General features: G+C 40.5%; 1 protein-coding gene across 2 annotated transcripts in view; it reads left to right on the forward strand.

The window, feature by feature from the left end:
- BTBD10 (BTB domain containing 10) overlaps positions 1 to 18,043 on the forward strand; it is a 33,891-nt gene continuing 15,848 nt past the window's right edge. The window contains exon 1 of one of the 2 annotated variants that reach the window (XM_080617767.1): positions 1 to 51. Coding sequence is in view for 1 of the 2 variants with exons in the window: in XM_080617766.1 (XP_080473892.1) it covers positions 8,219 to 8,319 (101 nt within the window). In the remaining variant the exon portion in view is untranslated. Of the gene's footprint in view, positions 52 to 8,165; positions 8,320 to 18,043 lie in introns of those variants that run through there. The other variant, XM_080617766.1, reaches the window with a different exon arrangement.

Here is an 18,043-nt window from a genome sequence, read left to right on the forward strand (position 1 = left end):
GCCTGGGTGCAGCGGCCGGTGGCGGCGGGAGGTGGTGGCTTGGCAGCGGCGGTGAGTGGCGGGTGGTGACTGCGCGACTGAGAGCTAGACCTGGTGGGGCTGCGCGGGGACTGTGTGCTGGGGCTGCCGGACTGGCGGCGGGCCCATGCGGCCCGACTCTCAGCCGCGGCTCCTGGGCTGTGTCCCACTCACGGGGGGCAGCCCCTCCATGTATCTGCCGGCCACTTGCCCTGTGAAGGACCGGACCGGGCTTGAGTCACCCACCGGCGCCTCGGAGCATCTCAGCTGGCGTCCTGAGGTAGAATACCGGCCCGCGGGCCTGACGGCGGGCTTCCCCGTCGTCTCAGACGGGTTGTGTGCTGAAGCTTTTACGCTGTAAAAGCATCGTAGAGAGATTACTCGCTCCCGGCCGCTGATGCCTTGATGACTCTGTTACGTGTGTTGTCGCGAGCCGGCCGAACGCTGCTTATATTACTAGCTTTAACCATATGTTGCGTATCGGAAAAACCTGCAGTTGCTGTGAAGGCTGTACAGAAGCAGTATTATTGCTTAGGACTGGCTGACAGTGATCATGTAGTTCCTGAGCACTGATTTACCTCCTCCTATGATTTCATAATGTTTCAATATCTTTATGATACTTTTTGTTATAACTGTATTTTGTTTGCAGAAAATAATAATTGTTTTTATGATAAATCAGCCATAGTACAATTACGTGTCACAATTGCCTGTCATTACCTTTTTCCTTTAAATTTGCTTCTGCTTCTAGCTTCTGCATGCTTTTCTCTTTTATCTCTGATCCCATGAAATGTATCACTTTAGAACTCTCTTCTTTAAGAATTTGGATTCAGCTTCATCACAGACCTTTTTCCAGGTGTGTTTCTCTCGCTTGTCTGGCTTCTTTGTACAAAGGAGTCATTGCATTGTATCTTTTTGTTCTGGTATGTTTTTATTTTTTTTTAATGTTGGCTGCCTCTCACAGATTTGAGTACATGCTTAAAGCCTGGCTTCATGGTAGCCTTTTGGCTGTCATCTCCGTTCTTCTTATTTTTGTGCTTTTTTTCTTCATGAATCATCTTCAGTGATTCATTTAAAGAGCCCTTATCTCTGTTGTTGCTTCACCTTGGGTGATCCTTTCCCTGGAAGACCCTCTCTTACCCTCTTCAATTTGCTCTTGAGTTAGATGATCCATAAATACAATTCAGATTATCATCTTCACACTGCTCACAGTTCATAACCAGATAGTTCACGCTTGTTACTTTTTTCATCTCAGGTTAAAAAAAAAAAAAAAAAAAAAAAGAAAAATCTGTCTTTGCATCATTTTCTGTAGGTTACCTTGATTTTCCTATAATTTGAACACAAGTATAGTCAAAAGGATCTGGCTGGGGTTGTTTATCTTTAACTGTTTCTCTGTAGTTATTGAAAACTGTTGCACTGTGTTTGTTCTGCAGGTCTGTCAGTGTGGATTTGTCTTTGATTTTGTTTTTCTAATTTCAGGAATCTGCCAAATGTCTTTGCATATTACCTTTTTATTTGTGCCATTTCTGTCTCAAAAACTTGTTGCCATCTACTGATGATGCTCTTGGTGGCTGTTCTTGGGAGTGTTTTTCAACACGTTTTTATTTGTGCTTTTGTCCACACTTAGTTTTAACTGGGGGTTAAGAAAATAAGTTAAAGCAGCTTTAGTATCACACGCTAAATTCTTTCTCAAAGAACAGGTTTCCTTTTAGGTGTCATTGCATTTTAAAATGGTAAACAGCTGATGTGTGGGTGATAACTGCTTATTAAGTTAGTCACAAATGTCATCAGCGCTGGCTTTTTTTTTTTTTTTTTGTCACTTTGTTATAAACTGTATGCTTTCCTAGATTGCAGGCTTGAGGCTGGGGCTGTTTTTCATCTTCTATGCATTCACAAAAATCAAAATCTCATTATATGCCAATTTCTTTCAGCACAGCTTGTTTCAGCAGTGTTGTTTAAATCTTGGTTCAGTGCTGTTGCTAATCAATAAAACTATGTAATATATAATAAATTAAAATATGTATAAAATAAAGGGCTACCTTAGAATTAATTTGAAATTTGAAAAATTATATGGTATTTTCTTGCTCACTGAGATACACTGTTACTGATGGATAACAGCCATGAGTGTAGACCTTGCTTGTTTCTTCATGAAATCTACCCACTACTCTGTTTCATGCTATTCATTTTGTCACTGATGCTGAGCGTTACCAAAGCCTGTGTCTGTCTGCTTTGTGTTTTATATTGGTGGGCATCAGGGGATGGGGCTAGAAGGAGTGGCAAGCAGGTATGTTCTGCTTTTTCCTGCAGTGATAACCATGATTCTGGTTTTGTGTGGGAGAAGTTGCTCAATCAGCTGAGCTTTTTACAGGTAGACTGAGGCTGATTTTGCACAGTGAATCCTAATACAGAGGCGGAGTTGGGAATCATCTGCCTCTTGCTTTTTTTAGGATTCTCATACCAGATAGGAGTGTTATTGTCATGTTCCTTTTAAGAATTAAGTTAAAGCTTGCAAAAATACAACACTGGATTTCTGTTGTTTACAGTTATAAAATAGGAATGTCATCAGTTTCCATGACTGCTTGATTTTCTTAATTTTGTTTTTTCCCCCTCATACACATTAAGAGAAGCTTCAATCCTGACCTACTATGCTAATATTGAGACTGTAATGCAAGGGGTGGTTCTCAGCTATGCTTTAATCAGCATCAGTTTGATAACATTTTGGTGAGGGTAATTTATAAAGCTACTTTATGTGGCTGGATTGTGACTGATGCCTGTACTAATTTGCAAGAAACTCACTTGGCAGGTGTGGATTTCCGTGAGATGCAGTGTTTGCATTATGAGCATGTGTACTTTGAACTGTATTTCTTAATTAGGATGTAATGTCAGTGTGCTTGCATTCCCAGTAAATCTTACTTGTAAGTTAGTTTTTGTTGTTGCTTTTGAGCTTTGACTAGAGGCAGCAAACAGGAGACTGTCACAGAAAGTCTAAATAATCTGAATCTTGGAGTTTCTGTCACCACTAATGCCAGGTTTTATCCTAGCTGGTTACTTGTCTATTGGATCTTTCAGCTTATCCTGGTTCACCTTTACAGTGTATCTGACTGATAGAGCAGGTTAGAGCAGATGAGCTTCTGAAACCTGTTCTGCTTTAGGAAATGCGTCTGACCAAGGCTTAAAGCTGAAGTAGCTGCCTGAAGTATTACGTGTTAGTTACCTCAATGTTGTCTTCTGTACTGACAGCTGGAGCAATCAGTTCTTTGTTCCATCTGGTGAGTTCATGTCTGGAAGGTGACATCTTGGGCCTCTACCTCTAAATTTCATATTATTTTAGTAATCTTCCTTAGTAAGACTCCAGAGCTTTTCATCCTGACAAGTATTCTCAATAAATATAATGTGGCTGGCCAGCTTGAAATGTATTGACATTGGTTGAGATTAGCTTTACTTCTTTCCTGACAAATTTCCAAAGATCATTTTCATTATTTTTTTTTTTTTTTTCCCCTCACCTACGTACCTTGAGTGCAGATCCTGCATCTTACAAAAATATATGTCCATTTCTGTCCCGCATCTGGTGTTGTCTAAGCATTGCTTAATCTGCTGTGCATCTTTTGTGCATTATATTTTGTCATGACACAGAACTTTAAGTGTTATTTAACATAATCTGTTCTACGGCTATCACAAGTTAGTGTCTGATACATCCTTTCATGCGCTTTTCAAGTAGTGGTGTAAACACATTAATGGCTGGTTTTTTTAATGCCTGGAGTGGCTCTATCACATCAGCTGTTAGCTTCCCAAACCCACTGAATGTCTGTCTTTACAATTCACTTGTATTTGAGTAGTCTACAACTTTGATAAATTAGTGATGATTCTGGCTTCAAGTTGATATTAGCAAATCTGAGGTGTCTTAGCTGTCCGTCTTAAAAGCTTTGAAAATTAAAGTTTGCTTCCTGATTTCCTATTTTACCCAATTATTCCGTGTGGTATCTCTTTTGGAGTATTACCTTTCTGCAGAGGAGTGAGAAATCATTCTTTACACCTGGAGAATTGCTTAGTAGCTAATTAAATTAGAATGGCAATTAGTTTGGCCAGTATGACAGTGGTTTGTGATCTACAAAGGCTGTTTGGATTTGATTTTTTATTTCATGTGCTCCCAGTGCCTTTTTGCCTTTAGTGATGTTTCAGATGCAGTTCCTTGATTTCACAGGGGGCATGTACTTTTTGCAGATTTTCTGCTTTATGCACAAGGCCAGAACATTCTGCAAAAAGCTTTTTTTATTGCCCACAGTGTGAATCAGTGTGAATTGGCAGGCTGAGAAAGTTGGGGCTGTTCAGCCTGGAGAAGAGAATACTGCATGGAGACCTCATAGCAGCCTTCCAGTATCTGAAGGGGGCCTATAAGGATGCTGGGAAGGGACTCTTCGTTAGGGACTGTAGTGATAGGACAAGGGGTAATGGGTTCAAACTTAAACAGGGGAAGTTTAGATTAGATATAAGGAAGAAGCCCTTTACTATGAGGGTGGTGAGGCACTGGAATGGGTTGCCCACGGAAGTTGTGAATGCTCCATCCTTGGTGGTGTTCAAGGCTGGGTGGGACAGAGCCTTGGGTGACATGGTTTACTGTGAGGTGTCCCTGCCCATGGCAAGGGGTTGGAACTAGATGATCTTAAGATCCTTTCCAACCCTAACTATTCTATGATTCTGTGATTGGGGGGGGGGGGGGGGGGGGGAAGAAATAGTTTGAACCACAGTTGAAGCAAATTCTTTTCTATTGCAGAACTGTTTAAAAAATAATCAGGAGGACTACTTACTTTGAGGAATGTATACGGCAGTTACTAACTGAAAATTTTCCCTTTTTCAAGAGAGAAAATAATCAGAAAATATTCTTTGGAGTATTGTGTGCAGTTCTGGTGTCAACATACAAAGGACATGGAACTGTTGGAACAAGTCCAGAGGAGGGCCACGAGGATGATCAGGGGACTGGAGCACCTCCCGTATGAAGAGAGGCTGAGAATGTGGGGGCTCCTCAGCCTGGAGAAGAGAAGGCTGCGTGGAGACCTCGTAGCAGCCTTCCAGTATCTGAAGGGGGCCTACAAGGATGCTGGGGATGGACTCTTCATCAGGGACTGTAGTGATAGGACAATGGGTAACGGGTTCAAACTTAAATAGGGGAAGTTTAGATTGGATCTAAGGAAGAAATTCTTTACTGAGAGGGTGGTGAGGCACTGGAATGGGTTGCCCAGGGAGGTTGTGAATGCTCCATCCTTGGCGGTGTTCTAGGCCAGGTTGGATGAGGCCTTGGGTGGCATGGTTTAGTGTGGGGTGTCCCTGCCCATGGCAGGGGTGTTGGAACTAGATGATCTTAAGGTTCTTTCCAACCTTAACTATTCTATGATTTACAGGTTTGTTAAAACTTAAGGAGAAAAAGAGTCGTCTAAATTACAGCAAATTATTTCTTGGAGAAGTGTTGTTTCTTAAGATCCTGCTGAGTGGAGGATGGAGGAAAGACTGTTTCTTTTTTACCAGTGTGCCACTGGTACTTCATCAGTGACAGTGCTGAGGTTCCTTGTGTGCTTCAAGCTGGGAAAAGAGAATGCTGCTGTTCATGACGAGCAGTTCTATTTGTTTGTTTCTGTCATTCTGTGTCATCTATTGTTTGTAATGGCTTAAGCATGTAGCTGCATAGCAAAGCAGATTGAGGAACTGATCCGAGCAGATTGAAGAACTGATCTACTTAAAACAATCTTTTTATTTGAAGTGTATATGAACCTATACCCTCCTGCTGAATCTGTCAGTTTAGTTAAATGAAAGATGCGGAGAAGGCAGAAAGTGTGAGACACTTAAGAAAGTGGCTTTAAATTGTCCTTTCAGCTGCAGTTCTCGTAAGAAAACTTTTACATGTCTTTTCAGTGTGAAAGCTAAATTCGAATACTGATGTCTTACAGTAATTCAATGAAATCACAGAATCACAGAATCCCAAGGGTTGGAAGGGACCTCAAAAGATCATCTAGTCCAACCCCCCTGCAAGAGCAGGGTAACCTAGAGTACATCACACAGGAACTTGTCCAGCCAGGCCTTGAATATCTCCAATGTAGGAGACTCCACAACCCCCCTGGGCAACAGCTAGGTGCTGGCTGACAACCTGTTTCTGATGAGGCATCTGTTTTGGTTCATACCTGAGAGGTGAGGTTCATAAGTGTTATCAGGTGGCTTTAAAAGAAAGCGAATTTGTGGAAACAAGAGCTTAAAAAGGAATATGTGGTGTTAAATGAGCCCATCACTGTGGTGTGTTTCAACCGGAGTTTAAGCAGGACTCGCAGTGTTCAGTAGCTGGAAGTGATTGCAGAATGAATGGGAGCTGTGGTGTACCGCCGGGAGACTGCTGGTCTTTGCTTTTTGTTCTAAACTGTGCTGTTGCCACAAGCAGTAAAACTCATATGTATCTTGCTCAAGTGATTCAATTTAATGAACACCATTTGTTTCAATTCAGGACAAAGGTGTCTTCATATTTGTATTGTTTGTCTGTGGAAATGGTATGTCATATTGCACTTAAGTTCCGTATGGCTGCTGCTGAGGTAACTTGCAACTGGATTTATAAACCAGTCTTCCTTCCCTGTGTCTCCTTAATAATACTTTTTCTGTTCTGAAATAGGTTGTAGGTTTTCCTTGTTAAGCATCTAAACATGCCTGATTAATGTGTGGAAATCCTATAATTTTCTATGTTTGTGTAGTATTATCACCCATTGACTGTGCTTTGATAACCTGAATTTTCAGGTAATACAAAATGAAACTCTTATGGGGACTCCCCCCCCCATGAGAAGTTGGGTATTTCCTGTAATTTTACATAAAATGTTTTTTCCTTTCCTGACTCTATATGGACATCTGACCATACAAATCTTCCAATCAAAGTGTGCTTAATTATAGAAACCATAACAGGAAAAAAACCCAACCCTGTGGAGATTGTATACTTGGTGTAAAATCTGTTCTCTTTGTTAGAACTGAACATGAAGGAGGAACTCGCATGCAACTAACGTTTTTAAGAAGCTTGTTCTCTACCAAGCCCTGTAATAAAAATTTTGGGGTCTAAATTTAGCTAAGAGAATCTAAATTTGTCAGAAGAGCTTTTCTATTTTCCATGACTAGAAGGGCATTTTATTTGAGAAGCTACCTGTTTTAGAGAAGTCTAAATTCCTTTTGGACTCATTTCCAAAAAGGACAAGTTTCATTGAATGTAATAAAAGTATAATAAAGCTGGAGTGGTGATACAGTGTTTCTAAATTATTTAGCTTAAAATTGTAGAGAAACATGGCAGGCTTACATGTAATTTGATATTTTTTTTCCACATGCTGTGCAATCATCAATTGTTCACTTGCAGCTACTTGCTCATTTTTGTTACCAGGTCGTTTGTTTTCATAACCAGGTCATTTGATTTGTAATAACGTCATTCTGAACTATACAACTCTCTTGACACAAGTGTCACTTATTCCTATGACTTGAACACCAGTTATTTAAAATTTGGCTTTCTTTATTGACAGTTACGAGTGAAATTTAGTGGGAGTTGAATCTAATAATGGATCCCAGTCAAGGAAGGGTAGGGTCATAATGTCTATTTTTCTATTACTTTTTTGTGACTTTTCTGCAAAAGTCAGTAAAACTGGACTACATTGGGTGTGTCTAAGGATTGCTGTTGGTTCCATTTTGAAGTAAGGACTCAGATATCTTAACTGTTAATATTAATTCCATTTTCCTCTTGATCAGCCATTCAAATTGTAAAACTGTTGGTGTTTCTTCTACAGCTGGGATCTTTCTTTGAACTAACTTTATACATATGAAAGAAAATTATGGTATGTTTGTGTTTCATAACCAGTGCCTTTTCTGTTTGGACACAGTGAAATTAATTGTGGCAAAATTGAGTTTGTCTGCCATCATTTATAGAACTGTATTTCTTAAAATATAACCTTTTAGTGCAGGTAGCAGCAAAATGTATATATTATTGTCATGCTATTTAGAAGTTGTGCTTCAGTGTATCCTGTTTTCTACGATCTTTATTAAAAAAAAAAACAAACCTAACAGCACTAAATTCTGCATGTCTAATTCTTTTCTTTTTCTGTGTGGCATTATTTAAAAGTAAACACTGCTCTCTTAATGTAGGTTGTGAGTGCTGCATGTGTGCTTTTCAGAGCAGTAGTGTGAGGAAGCTGGCAGTGGAATGGCAGGACGGCCTCATCCTTATGACAGTAACTCCAGTGATCCAGAGAATTGGGATCGGAAATTGCATAATAGACCTCGTAAACTTTGTAAACATTCAAGGTAGGTGCTATGTACAATCTCAAAAACTACAGTAAAAGTCCATTCTAAAGGCTACTGTATCTGGTTGTGGCAAGTCCTGTCATAAATTTTTGCAGTTCTTCTTAAAAGGAATGCTTCTTAATTCCTTTAAGAGATACTTTCTAACCTAAATGATGTGTCAGCTTCCGTAATCTGTGCTTAGGTTTGTTTTGCTGTGGATGGGATTTTGGTCTTTTAAAAAACCCAACAAACCAAAACCAAAACAAAACCTTGTGTGCGTAACAAGTCACCAGTTGAGTGACTACGTGTGTGATTTTTATTTACTTTTTTTGGGGGTGCTTACTAGGAGTTACTTTGTTCATCACTTAGTTGTTGGTGCGCTCTGTTAAGTAGCATATTTAAAGTATGTGCAACTTGTTCATGATGATAACCAGTAGGTGCTTGCATGTAAGTGTCACGCTCTATAGCACTTTCTTTGTAAAGCTGTGTGTCAGATCTTGCTTTTGCCTGCATCCCTCACTGTAAGAATCTTTTTAAATGCTTCTTGATTTTGAAGACATTATGAAGCTAATTAGTGTTTTTCCAGCACATAGTGTTCTAAAATGAATTAAGCAAAGCAGTGAATCACCTAGCAAATGTATGTCAAGCAGCATGGTGCTGGAAAAATATACATATATATATATGTATATATGCATCCAAATAAGTGTGTATCTTCCAAGTACTTTGCCCTTTTAGAAGTGCTAAATATAACTAAACCATCTCTGTTAGCAAGCTAAAATTGTTAGTGATTCAAGATTTCCTACTCATAAGATGATAGGAAAAGAGCTAAGGAGCACATTCAGTACCAAGAACTTAATTTTCATTTTTGTTGCATAGATTCACATAAACTGGACTCAAGGGTTGTCCAAAGTATTCTACTAACAATTAATATTGTGGGTTATTTTCCTGTCATTAAATATTGGATAACTGTGAGGCATCCAAGAGGGCAGGAAAAAAGAATGCACCAATAATTAAAAGGCTTACAGGGAAGCCCACTTAATTATAGGCCTGTCTGTGATATGAATAATGGAGCAGTTAACACAGAACTGAAGAGGATGGCTGATGCTGCTGGTCAGTATAGGCTTATGGAATATAGCTTTGTACAATTGTTTTTATTAAGGTGGTGGTGTCTGGTAAGTGGTTGATGTGTTCTTCTTACTTATGATCCAAATCTGGCACAGTATCAGTAAATGAACAATATAGATAAAATAGGGCATTGTATGTGAGTTGAGGACTGTTCAGACTCAGGTCTCTGTGATTGTAAATGGGTGATTCATTGCTGAGTCCAGTTCATGTAGTTCATCTCTGATCCCATGTTACTTTCCATGACTGGTGATCTGGAATAAAACCTAAAACTGGTATTGATGAGATAACGTATGATGGGGAGTGTTAAATAATAAAGAAGAACTTGCTAATAGCATGTGATCTCAGTAAACTGGGTGCAAATAACCATGCAGTCTTCATATGACTAAGTACAATGTTAAATATGTAGGAGCAAAGAATGTAGACCTGTTTGTTTGTTTGTTTGTGTGGTTTTTTTTTTTTTTTTTTTTTTTAAGACTGCTACAACTCTTAATCCTTGATAGTATTAGCCCTATAGAAGACACTGTCTCATTGGGTAGTCAGTTGAACTTACGTCTCCAGTAACATCATATGGTCAAAAGGGTTAATGCGGCTGTTGGATGTTTGGTGGAATTATTTGAAGTCTGGTATCAGCAGTTGAAGGAAATTTTTGATTAGAGGGGATTCTGAAGGCATAGAGAATGAGCTAGGTGGGAAAAGACCTTTAAGGCCATCCTTACCCTAGGACTATTAAGGGCCTCATCTACACATTTTTTGAATGCTTCCTGGGACCTACCAACACTTCCAGGATTCATAGAATCATAGAATAGTTAGGGTTGGAAAGGACCTTAAGATCATCTACTTCCAACCGCCCTACCATGGGCAGGGACACCTCACACTGAACCACATCACCCAAGGCTGTCCAACTTGGCCTTGAACACTACCAGGGATGGAGCATTCACAACTTCTTCCTTGGGCAACCCATTCCAGTGCCTCACCACCCTTACAGTAAAGAGCTTCCTCCTTATATCAGTCTAAATTTCCCCTGTTTAAGTTTAACCCATTACCCCTTGTCCTATCACTACAGTCCCTAATGAAGAGTCCATCCCCAGCATCCTTATAGGCCCCCTTCAGATACTGGAAAGCTGCTATGAGGTCTCCACGCAGCCTTCTCTTCTCCAGGCTGAATAGCCCCAACTTTCTCAGCCTCTCTTCATACGGGAGGTGCTCCAGTCCCCTGATCATCCTCGTGGCCCTCCTCTGGACTTGTTCCAACAGTTCCATGTCCTTTTTATGTTGAGGACACCAGAGCTGCACACAACACTCCAAGTGAGGTTCCACGAGAGCAGAGTAGAAGGGCAGTATCACCTCCTTCGACCTGCTGGTCACGCTCCTCTTGATGCAGCCCAGGATACGGTTGGCTTTCTAGGCTGCGGGTGCTCACTGCTGGCTCATGTTAAATTTCTCATCGACCAACATCCCCAAGTCTTTGTCCGCAGGGCTGCTCTGAATCTCTTCTCTGCCCAGCCTGTAGCTGTGCCTGTGATTGCTCCGACCCAGGTGTAGGACCTTGCACTTGTCAAGGTTAAACTTCATAAGGTTGACATCAGCCCACCTCACAAGCATGTCAAAATCCCCTTGGATGGCATTCCTTCCCTCCAGCATACAAACCGAACCACACAGCTTGGTGTCATCGGCAAACTTGCTGAGGGTGCACTCAGTCCACTCCACTCTCCATGTCACCAACAAAGATGTTGAACAAGACTGGTCCTAACACCGATCCCTGAGGGACACCACTTCTTACTGGTCTCTAGCTGGATATTGAGCCATTGACCACAACTCTTTGTGTGTGGCCATCCAGCCAGTTCTTTATCCACCGAGTGGTCCACCCATCAAATTGATCTCTCTCCAGTTTACAGTATCACACAGTATGCTAGAGATTGGAAGGGACCTCAAAAGATCATCTAGTCCAATCCCCCTGCTGGAGCAGGAACACCTAGATGAGGTTACACAGGAGTGTGTCCAGGTGGGTTTTGAATGTCTCCAGAGAAGGGACTCCACAACCCCCCTGGGCAGCCTGTTCCAGTGTTCCATCACCCTCACTGAGAAGAAGATTCTTCTCAAGTTTAAGTGGAACCTCTTGTGTTCCAGTTTGTACCCATTACCCCTTGTCCTATCATAGTTTGCCACTGAGAAGAGCCTGGCTCCATCCTCGTGACACTCCCCCTTCATATATTTATATACACTTATATTGTTTAGAGACAAGGATGTCATGCGGGAGAATCGTAGAATGGTTTTGGTTGGAAAGGACCTTAAGGTCATCTAGTTCCAACCCCCTGCCATGGGCAGGGATGCCTCACACTAGACCATATCACCCAAGATCCAGCCTGGCCTCGAACACTGCCAGGGATGAAGCATTTACTACTTCTTTAGTCAACCTATTCCAGTGCCTTACCACTCTCACAGTAAAGAACTTCTTCTTTGTATCTAATCTGAACTTCCCCTGTTTAAGTTTAAACCCATTTCCCCTTGTTCTGTCACTACAGTCCCTGATGGAGAGTCCCGCTTCAGCATCCTTCTAGGCCCTCTTCAGATATTGGAAGGCTGCTATGAGGTCTCCATGCAGCCTTCTTTTCTCCAGGCTGAAGAGCCCCAACTTCCTCAGGCTGTCTTTATATGGGAGGTGTGCCAGCCCCTTTATCATTCTTGTGGCCCTTAGACTTGTTCCAACAGTTCCATATCCTCATGTTGAGGACACCAGAACTGCATGCAGTACTCCAGGTGGGGTCTCACGAGAGCAGAGGGGCAGGTTCTCTGCCTTTGCCCTGCTGGTTGATTCCACCACTTCCCTAGGAAACTTGTTCCAGTGCCTAAATATCCTTTTGATGAAGAAATTTTTATCCACACTAAACCTCCCCTGGTGCAGCTTGAGGCCGCTAGCTCTTGTCTTATTACTTGTTGCCTGGGAGAAGAGACCAGCCACCTCCTCAATCTGTCTTCCGTTTGGTAGTTGTAGATAGTGGTAAGGTCCCCCCTGAGACTTCTCTTCTCCAGACTAAGCAACCCCAGTTCCCTTAGCCATTCCTCAGCAGACCTGTGCTTCAGACCTTTCACCAGCTTTGTTGTCCTTCTCTTGACCCACTGCAGCAACTCAGTATCTTGCTTGTAGTGAGGCGCCCACAACTGAACACAGGACGTGAGGTGCAGCCTCACCAATGCTGAGTACAGGGGGGTGATCACTTCTCTGGTCCTGGTAGCCACACTATTTCTCATGCAAGCCAGGATGCTGTTGGCTGCCTTGGCTGCCTGGGCACAAGCTGGCTCCTGTTCAGCTCTGTCAGTCAGCACCCCCAGGTCCTTTTCCATGAGCAGCTTTCCAGATGCTCTTCCCTAAGCTTGTAGCATTGCAAGGGGTTGTTGTGGACTGAGTCCAGGACCCAGCACTGAGCCTTGTTGAACCTTGTACTGTTGGCCACAGCCCACTAATCCAGCCTGTCCAGATCCTTTTTTAGAGCCTTCCTACCCTCCAGCAGATTAACACTGCTGCCTAACTTGGTGTATTTAGAGGTTACTAAATATGTTTTGAGGCAGGAAAACTCAAAGGTTAAATAATGACATCTTGATTATCTGAAGAACATTGCAGAAACAGCATTATGACGATGAGTCAGTAGGCAAATTTGTAATAAAGTATAGTAGTTGGAAGCTGAAGCTAAATCCAATCCAGAGAAACCGTGCACATGTCTTACCATGTGTAGTCTGTTGTGGATTATCTGTTTGAGGGAAATGTTTAAAAAAAAAAAAAAAAAAAGGCTGTACAGCTTTCTGAAAAGGTTATTTGATGCAGATAGGAGTTAATTCTGAGTTTGTGGCCTATACTTTTCAGAAGGCTACTGTTGATCACTTTGTGGGGTCTGAATTCAAGGTTTGCACATCAGGAGATATGAAATTTGTGCCTCTAAAATAATGGCAGTTAAGTTGGATGTCTTTCTGGCAAAACACAATTTGTATTTCCAATAAAAGGTTGAGAAGCCAGTGTTTTATGGAAGCTTTTAGTGGGCGTGGTAGGAATACAGTATTCAAGATCAATTCTGACAATTTTATATATATATTTTTTTTAATAATGTAGACCTGTTTTTTAGTAATCTTTGTGAATGAGACTCCAACTAATAGTTTGAAGTCATAATAGAATAGGAATAAATTAAGGAGAAATATTTTGTTACTTTGTTCCTTTGAGATACTTGATTATTCCAGAGAATCCAATTATTGGAAGATAGTATACTCTATTCAAAAGCCTAACTAAAATAATTGGATTTTGGGTGGCTGAGTATAGACATATTACTACCATTTCTGACTTGACACTTTTTCTTCAGACAAGTAAAAATCTGTGAAAAATTCAGTGTGAGGCGGGCAAAATGCTTTTGGAGACGTTTTTTCATGATACAGCTTGAACAGAACTCTTCTGTTAAAAAGTTTGAGTACTACAGTTTTATTAGTCTTGAACATTCAAAATATGCCTTGTTATCATAAGGAAAAAAATATTCAGGTTTGAGAAGTGTAATGGTGAAGTAAGAACTTTATTATAAATCTCAACAAGAGAGTAATATTTAAGATAGATGCTTAGCTTGTCACTTCCTGGTGCATTGACGTGTTTGATCCTCCAGCCTCAACATTCATAAAATAGCTTAGATAATTTTCTAGACTCAAAGAAAACATAGTCTAAGACTGTGAGCCTTCCGTGTTTAAGGTGTACGTGGCAGCAAGGAAAGCCACAGGACTCTGCTCCCTTCACTGTGCTGTTTGCTTGAGGCAAAGGATATGTAGCAAAACTCTATGTATTAAACAGTTACTCAGGTTAGCATTTTATCTGTTTCTTTAGTTTGGCAAGTGTCCAATTTTGTTAAACCTCTGGCAAGTTGTGCCGTTGTTTTCTCTCCTCGTTTTTCTTATTTGTTCTGAGATGGGCAATGTACTGAAAAACTCAAAAAGGAGAGTTTCTGAACATAAGGACGAAAAATATAACACAAATGATCCCTGACATAAAAGTAAAGAGCTTGACAGAATGGAATTATATGGTATTAAAGCTGACTGTAGATAACAATACAGAGGGTTTTATTTGTCCAGGCCATTTCAAAAAATCTTTTGAGATGCTTTGACTTACCCAAATAAGATGAAGGATGACTTTCAGGAGCCATATGTTGACTAACCAGTGACTAAGGTTCAAGTAAATGGTCTCTGAATTTGTATTTTCATTATTAGGTATTGCTGGCTTGTATTTTCTCTTTAATTTTTTATTGGTTATTGGCTTCCCACATGGAACTTCTCTTTAGTGCTATAGTTTTTGTCATTTTTGGGAGACTTTAATTCTAATTCTGGTGTACCTGTGCCTTCACTGGAGTTGTGCTGAAAAATCTGTGGCTTAAATTTTAGTCTTCCTGAAGATTTGTCCTGGATTTAATTTTCCAAATCTGCTTCTGTTTTAGTTCCATTTGATAGTTTCTTGTTTGTTCATTCTGTTTAGGTAGTATTAGATTCAAAGTCCTGCCTGCCCTACTGTGTTGGTGAAGAAAACATGGCTGTACTATGATTCTATTGTCATGACTCTTGAACCTCTAAAATTTTGGAAAATCTTCCTCTTTGAAAAGTTTTCCATAGGTGACAAGTTATTGTGGAGATTCTGAATGCTGAGATTTATTTTTTTTTTTCCCCTAATATTTTAGCATGCTGAGAGGATGCATTTGTGGCAGGGGGGCTGGAACTAGGTGATCTTCAGGTCCTTTCCAGCCCTAAGTATTCTATGATTCATGGGTTGTGAATGGAAGTGCCACTTGCCTCAGCATTTTGTGTATATGCGAAGCATCCCTGGAAGGGTATTTATCTCTGGAATGATATCAGACTGTATAATCTGTTCTCCACTGCAGGATGGGTATTATTTCTCTTCACATAAGTTGGATTTCTGCAGTTGAACATTTTATAGCATGGGGCAGGCCTAAGCAGTGTACAATGTGAAAACAATCAGGCCTACTTTTACCATGAGCTCAAGTTATAGTCTGTGAATTACTGTGCATTGTCTGCTTTAAGTTAACTGTAAACATGCCTGCTCTTAATTGAGATCTGATATTGGCAGATCCAGATCTCTTTATCTAGATTTTATTGGCACCAGGATGTAAAGCCCTCAGAAGAAACTGAGATGGGCTGAGAAGTAGAACTGGAATTGAAATTTCTTGGAATCTAAAAAAATGGGCTGCACTCAGTGATGTCTTTCAAAAGCATCAGTCTACCAATCTCTTATAAGGTATCTGTGGTATAGTGAGTAGTCTTAAACAGTTGTGTGTTTTGTGGTGTAGTTTGTTTTGTTCCTCCCTTCCCCACCTTCCTTTTTGACATCCTTTATTTCTGAAATGGCAGCTTGTGAACTCTTCTGAGAAAGAAAACTCAGTGACTTTCTGTGCAAAAGCACACTAAATCCCCTTGAACTTCTCAGCACACAAATGACCTTTTCCAAAATATCAGTGGATATTATTTGGGTTAGACTTGGGCATCATGCAGAACTTGATCAGACCCTGACTTTAAGACACAAAGCATTTTAGAAGTGAAACAATTATGCTGCGAACTATTATGCTGTAGAATTTTTATGGACAACTTTCTTCTGAATTGCTGTTTGCTCTTTTCTGCTCTGGGAGTAGAAACTAATGGCTAAGTACAGGTTCAGTAGGTGTTTGGACCTCTTGAATTAGAACTTCTGAAGCTGGTTTTTAATACATCAAAGGTATTTTCTAGTTTGAAGGAGGATAATATGCTTCCAAGTTTCTTAAACTGAAATTTTTACTGAACATCCCATTTTGAAAATGGAATAGGAATTTGTATATAAATAAAGGCAACCAATATTCTTTTATGGAGGAACATGTATTTGGGTAGCTTGACAAAAGTCATAAGGTGTGAATGTATACCTATCTAGAGGTTAATTCCTTGCTGCTTGAAAGATCACTTTAGCAACTGAATGCTCATGGGATTTTTTTGTTGTTGTTGTTGTTGTCGTTTCTTTTCTGAAGTGGAACTGATTTACTAAGAAATATATTACTCATGGTTCAGAGCGCCCACTGAAGACCAGAATTATGTGAATATTTAAGATTTTGGAGCAGGCAAGTGTTCACAGAGTTGCTGTGTTGAGCTGAGGAAAGATCTGTAGCAGTCCCCAAATAAATCAGAGAATTCTTTCTGAGGGCTTTCTTACTGGAGATGAAGCCCAAGTTAAGCATGACTGCTGGACTGTGGTTCTGCAAGATTTTGGTGGATGCATGTCCTGGCCTGAGGGTAGTTTTATGGGAATTGAGAGCTAATCCACCCATGGCATGTTATTTGTACCTGAAATAGGAGTAAAGGAGAACAAAACATTCTTACTCAGCTATGGAGAAAAGACCCCATATGGGGAGCCAGTGCTGAAAAAAACTAGGTGCACTTTCACTTTCTTGTTGCTGGGGGATTGTTCTATTGGAGGCTAAAAAAAAAAAAAAAAAAAGAAAAAAAAAAAGAAGAAGCCTGAGAAGGGCTTTTCCAGAATGCTTTCTATATATAGCTTATCATTGCCATGTCTTCCATAGCTTGTTTTGAAGGGAATAAAAGGCTTACAAGACTGCAGTGGCTATTCTGTCCAAGGGCACGGGGTGGGTGGTTGTGTGAACCCTCACAAGACCCTAAAAATAGGAGAAAATGCATTGGCTCAAGCAATTGAAGTTGTGTGAGCAGAAATTTTCTTTCCACGTCTGAAGAGCTGACTTCAGTTTAGAATGCCACTGCTCTCCTGTCTTTTTAATCATGTCTCTTATTAACTTCCTCTTTACAACAGCAGTCTTTTGCTGAACAATACCTCTTATTCCTTCAGATGTCATCATATTTTAATTTCCTTCATTCTACCACTTATGACATCTTGATTTTTATTTATTGTAAGAGTTGCTTTTAAGCTATTTCTCCAGTGTACAGTGGCTCCTTAAAACAGCCTACAGACATTCTAAAAAGAATATTAAAAAAGCTGTAGCATAGTGCTTACTTATCCTCCCCCAAAGAAAAAAACCTTTAGAAAATTTCATTCTGACACATGCATTGTGCTCCGTGGGCTTGACTTGTCAAGCGTTTGATGACCTATTGATGTGAAGATATACTACATCAGGACTTGGTGAACTGATTTCTGATATTTATTGTCACAATGCATAGTAGATTTTTTTTTTTTTTCCTGGCTTAGACTTGCTGGAAAAGGGATGCCTGTAGTTTAAAAAATGGAGGCTGTGCTGCCTTGTTCTCAAAAGGCTATTGTTGTACCTCCTTATGAACTTTGTGCAAGGTGAATTAATTTTAAATAGTAACCCAGGCAGACTTTACAAGAACAAATTAACTGTCCTCTGAAACTTGCATGGATTTGTGTGTCTTGGATAATCATGAACACAAACAAGAGATGTGACAAGAGAAAGTTAGCAATAACCTTTTCAGATGTGGTGTTTGTGTGCTGAAACCTGACAAGCTGGCAGGAGGACTAGAAATAGCTTCGCAGATGGTACTTGGCACGATAGCGAGCAGCTCCGCTCTCGCACGCTCCCCACCCTGCCTGTCAATCGTGGTACCCAATGGCTGCTTAGAGATGGGGAAACAGCAA

This window comes from Psittacula echo (assembly GCF_963264785.1).
Source record: "Psittacula echo genome assembly, chromosome: 5".
In the NCBI taxonomy this organism is placed as follows: Eukaryota; Metazoa; Chordata; class Aves; order Psittaciformes; family Psittacidae; genus Psittacula; species Psittacula echo.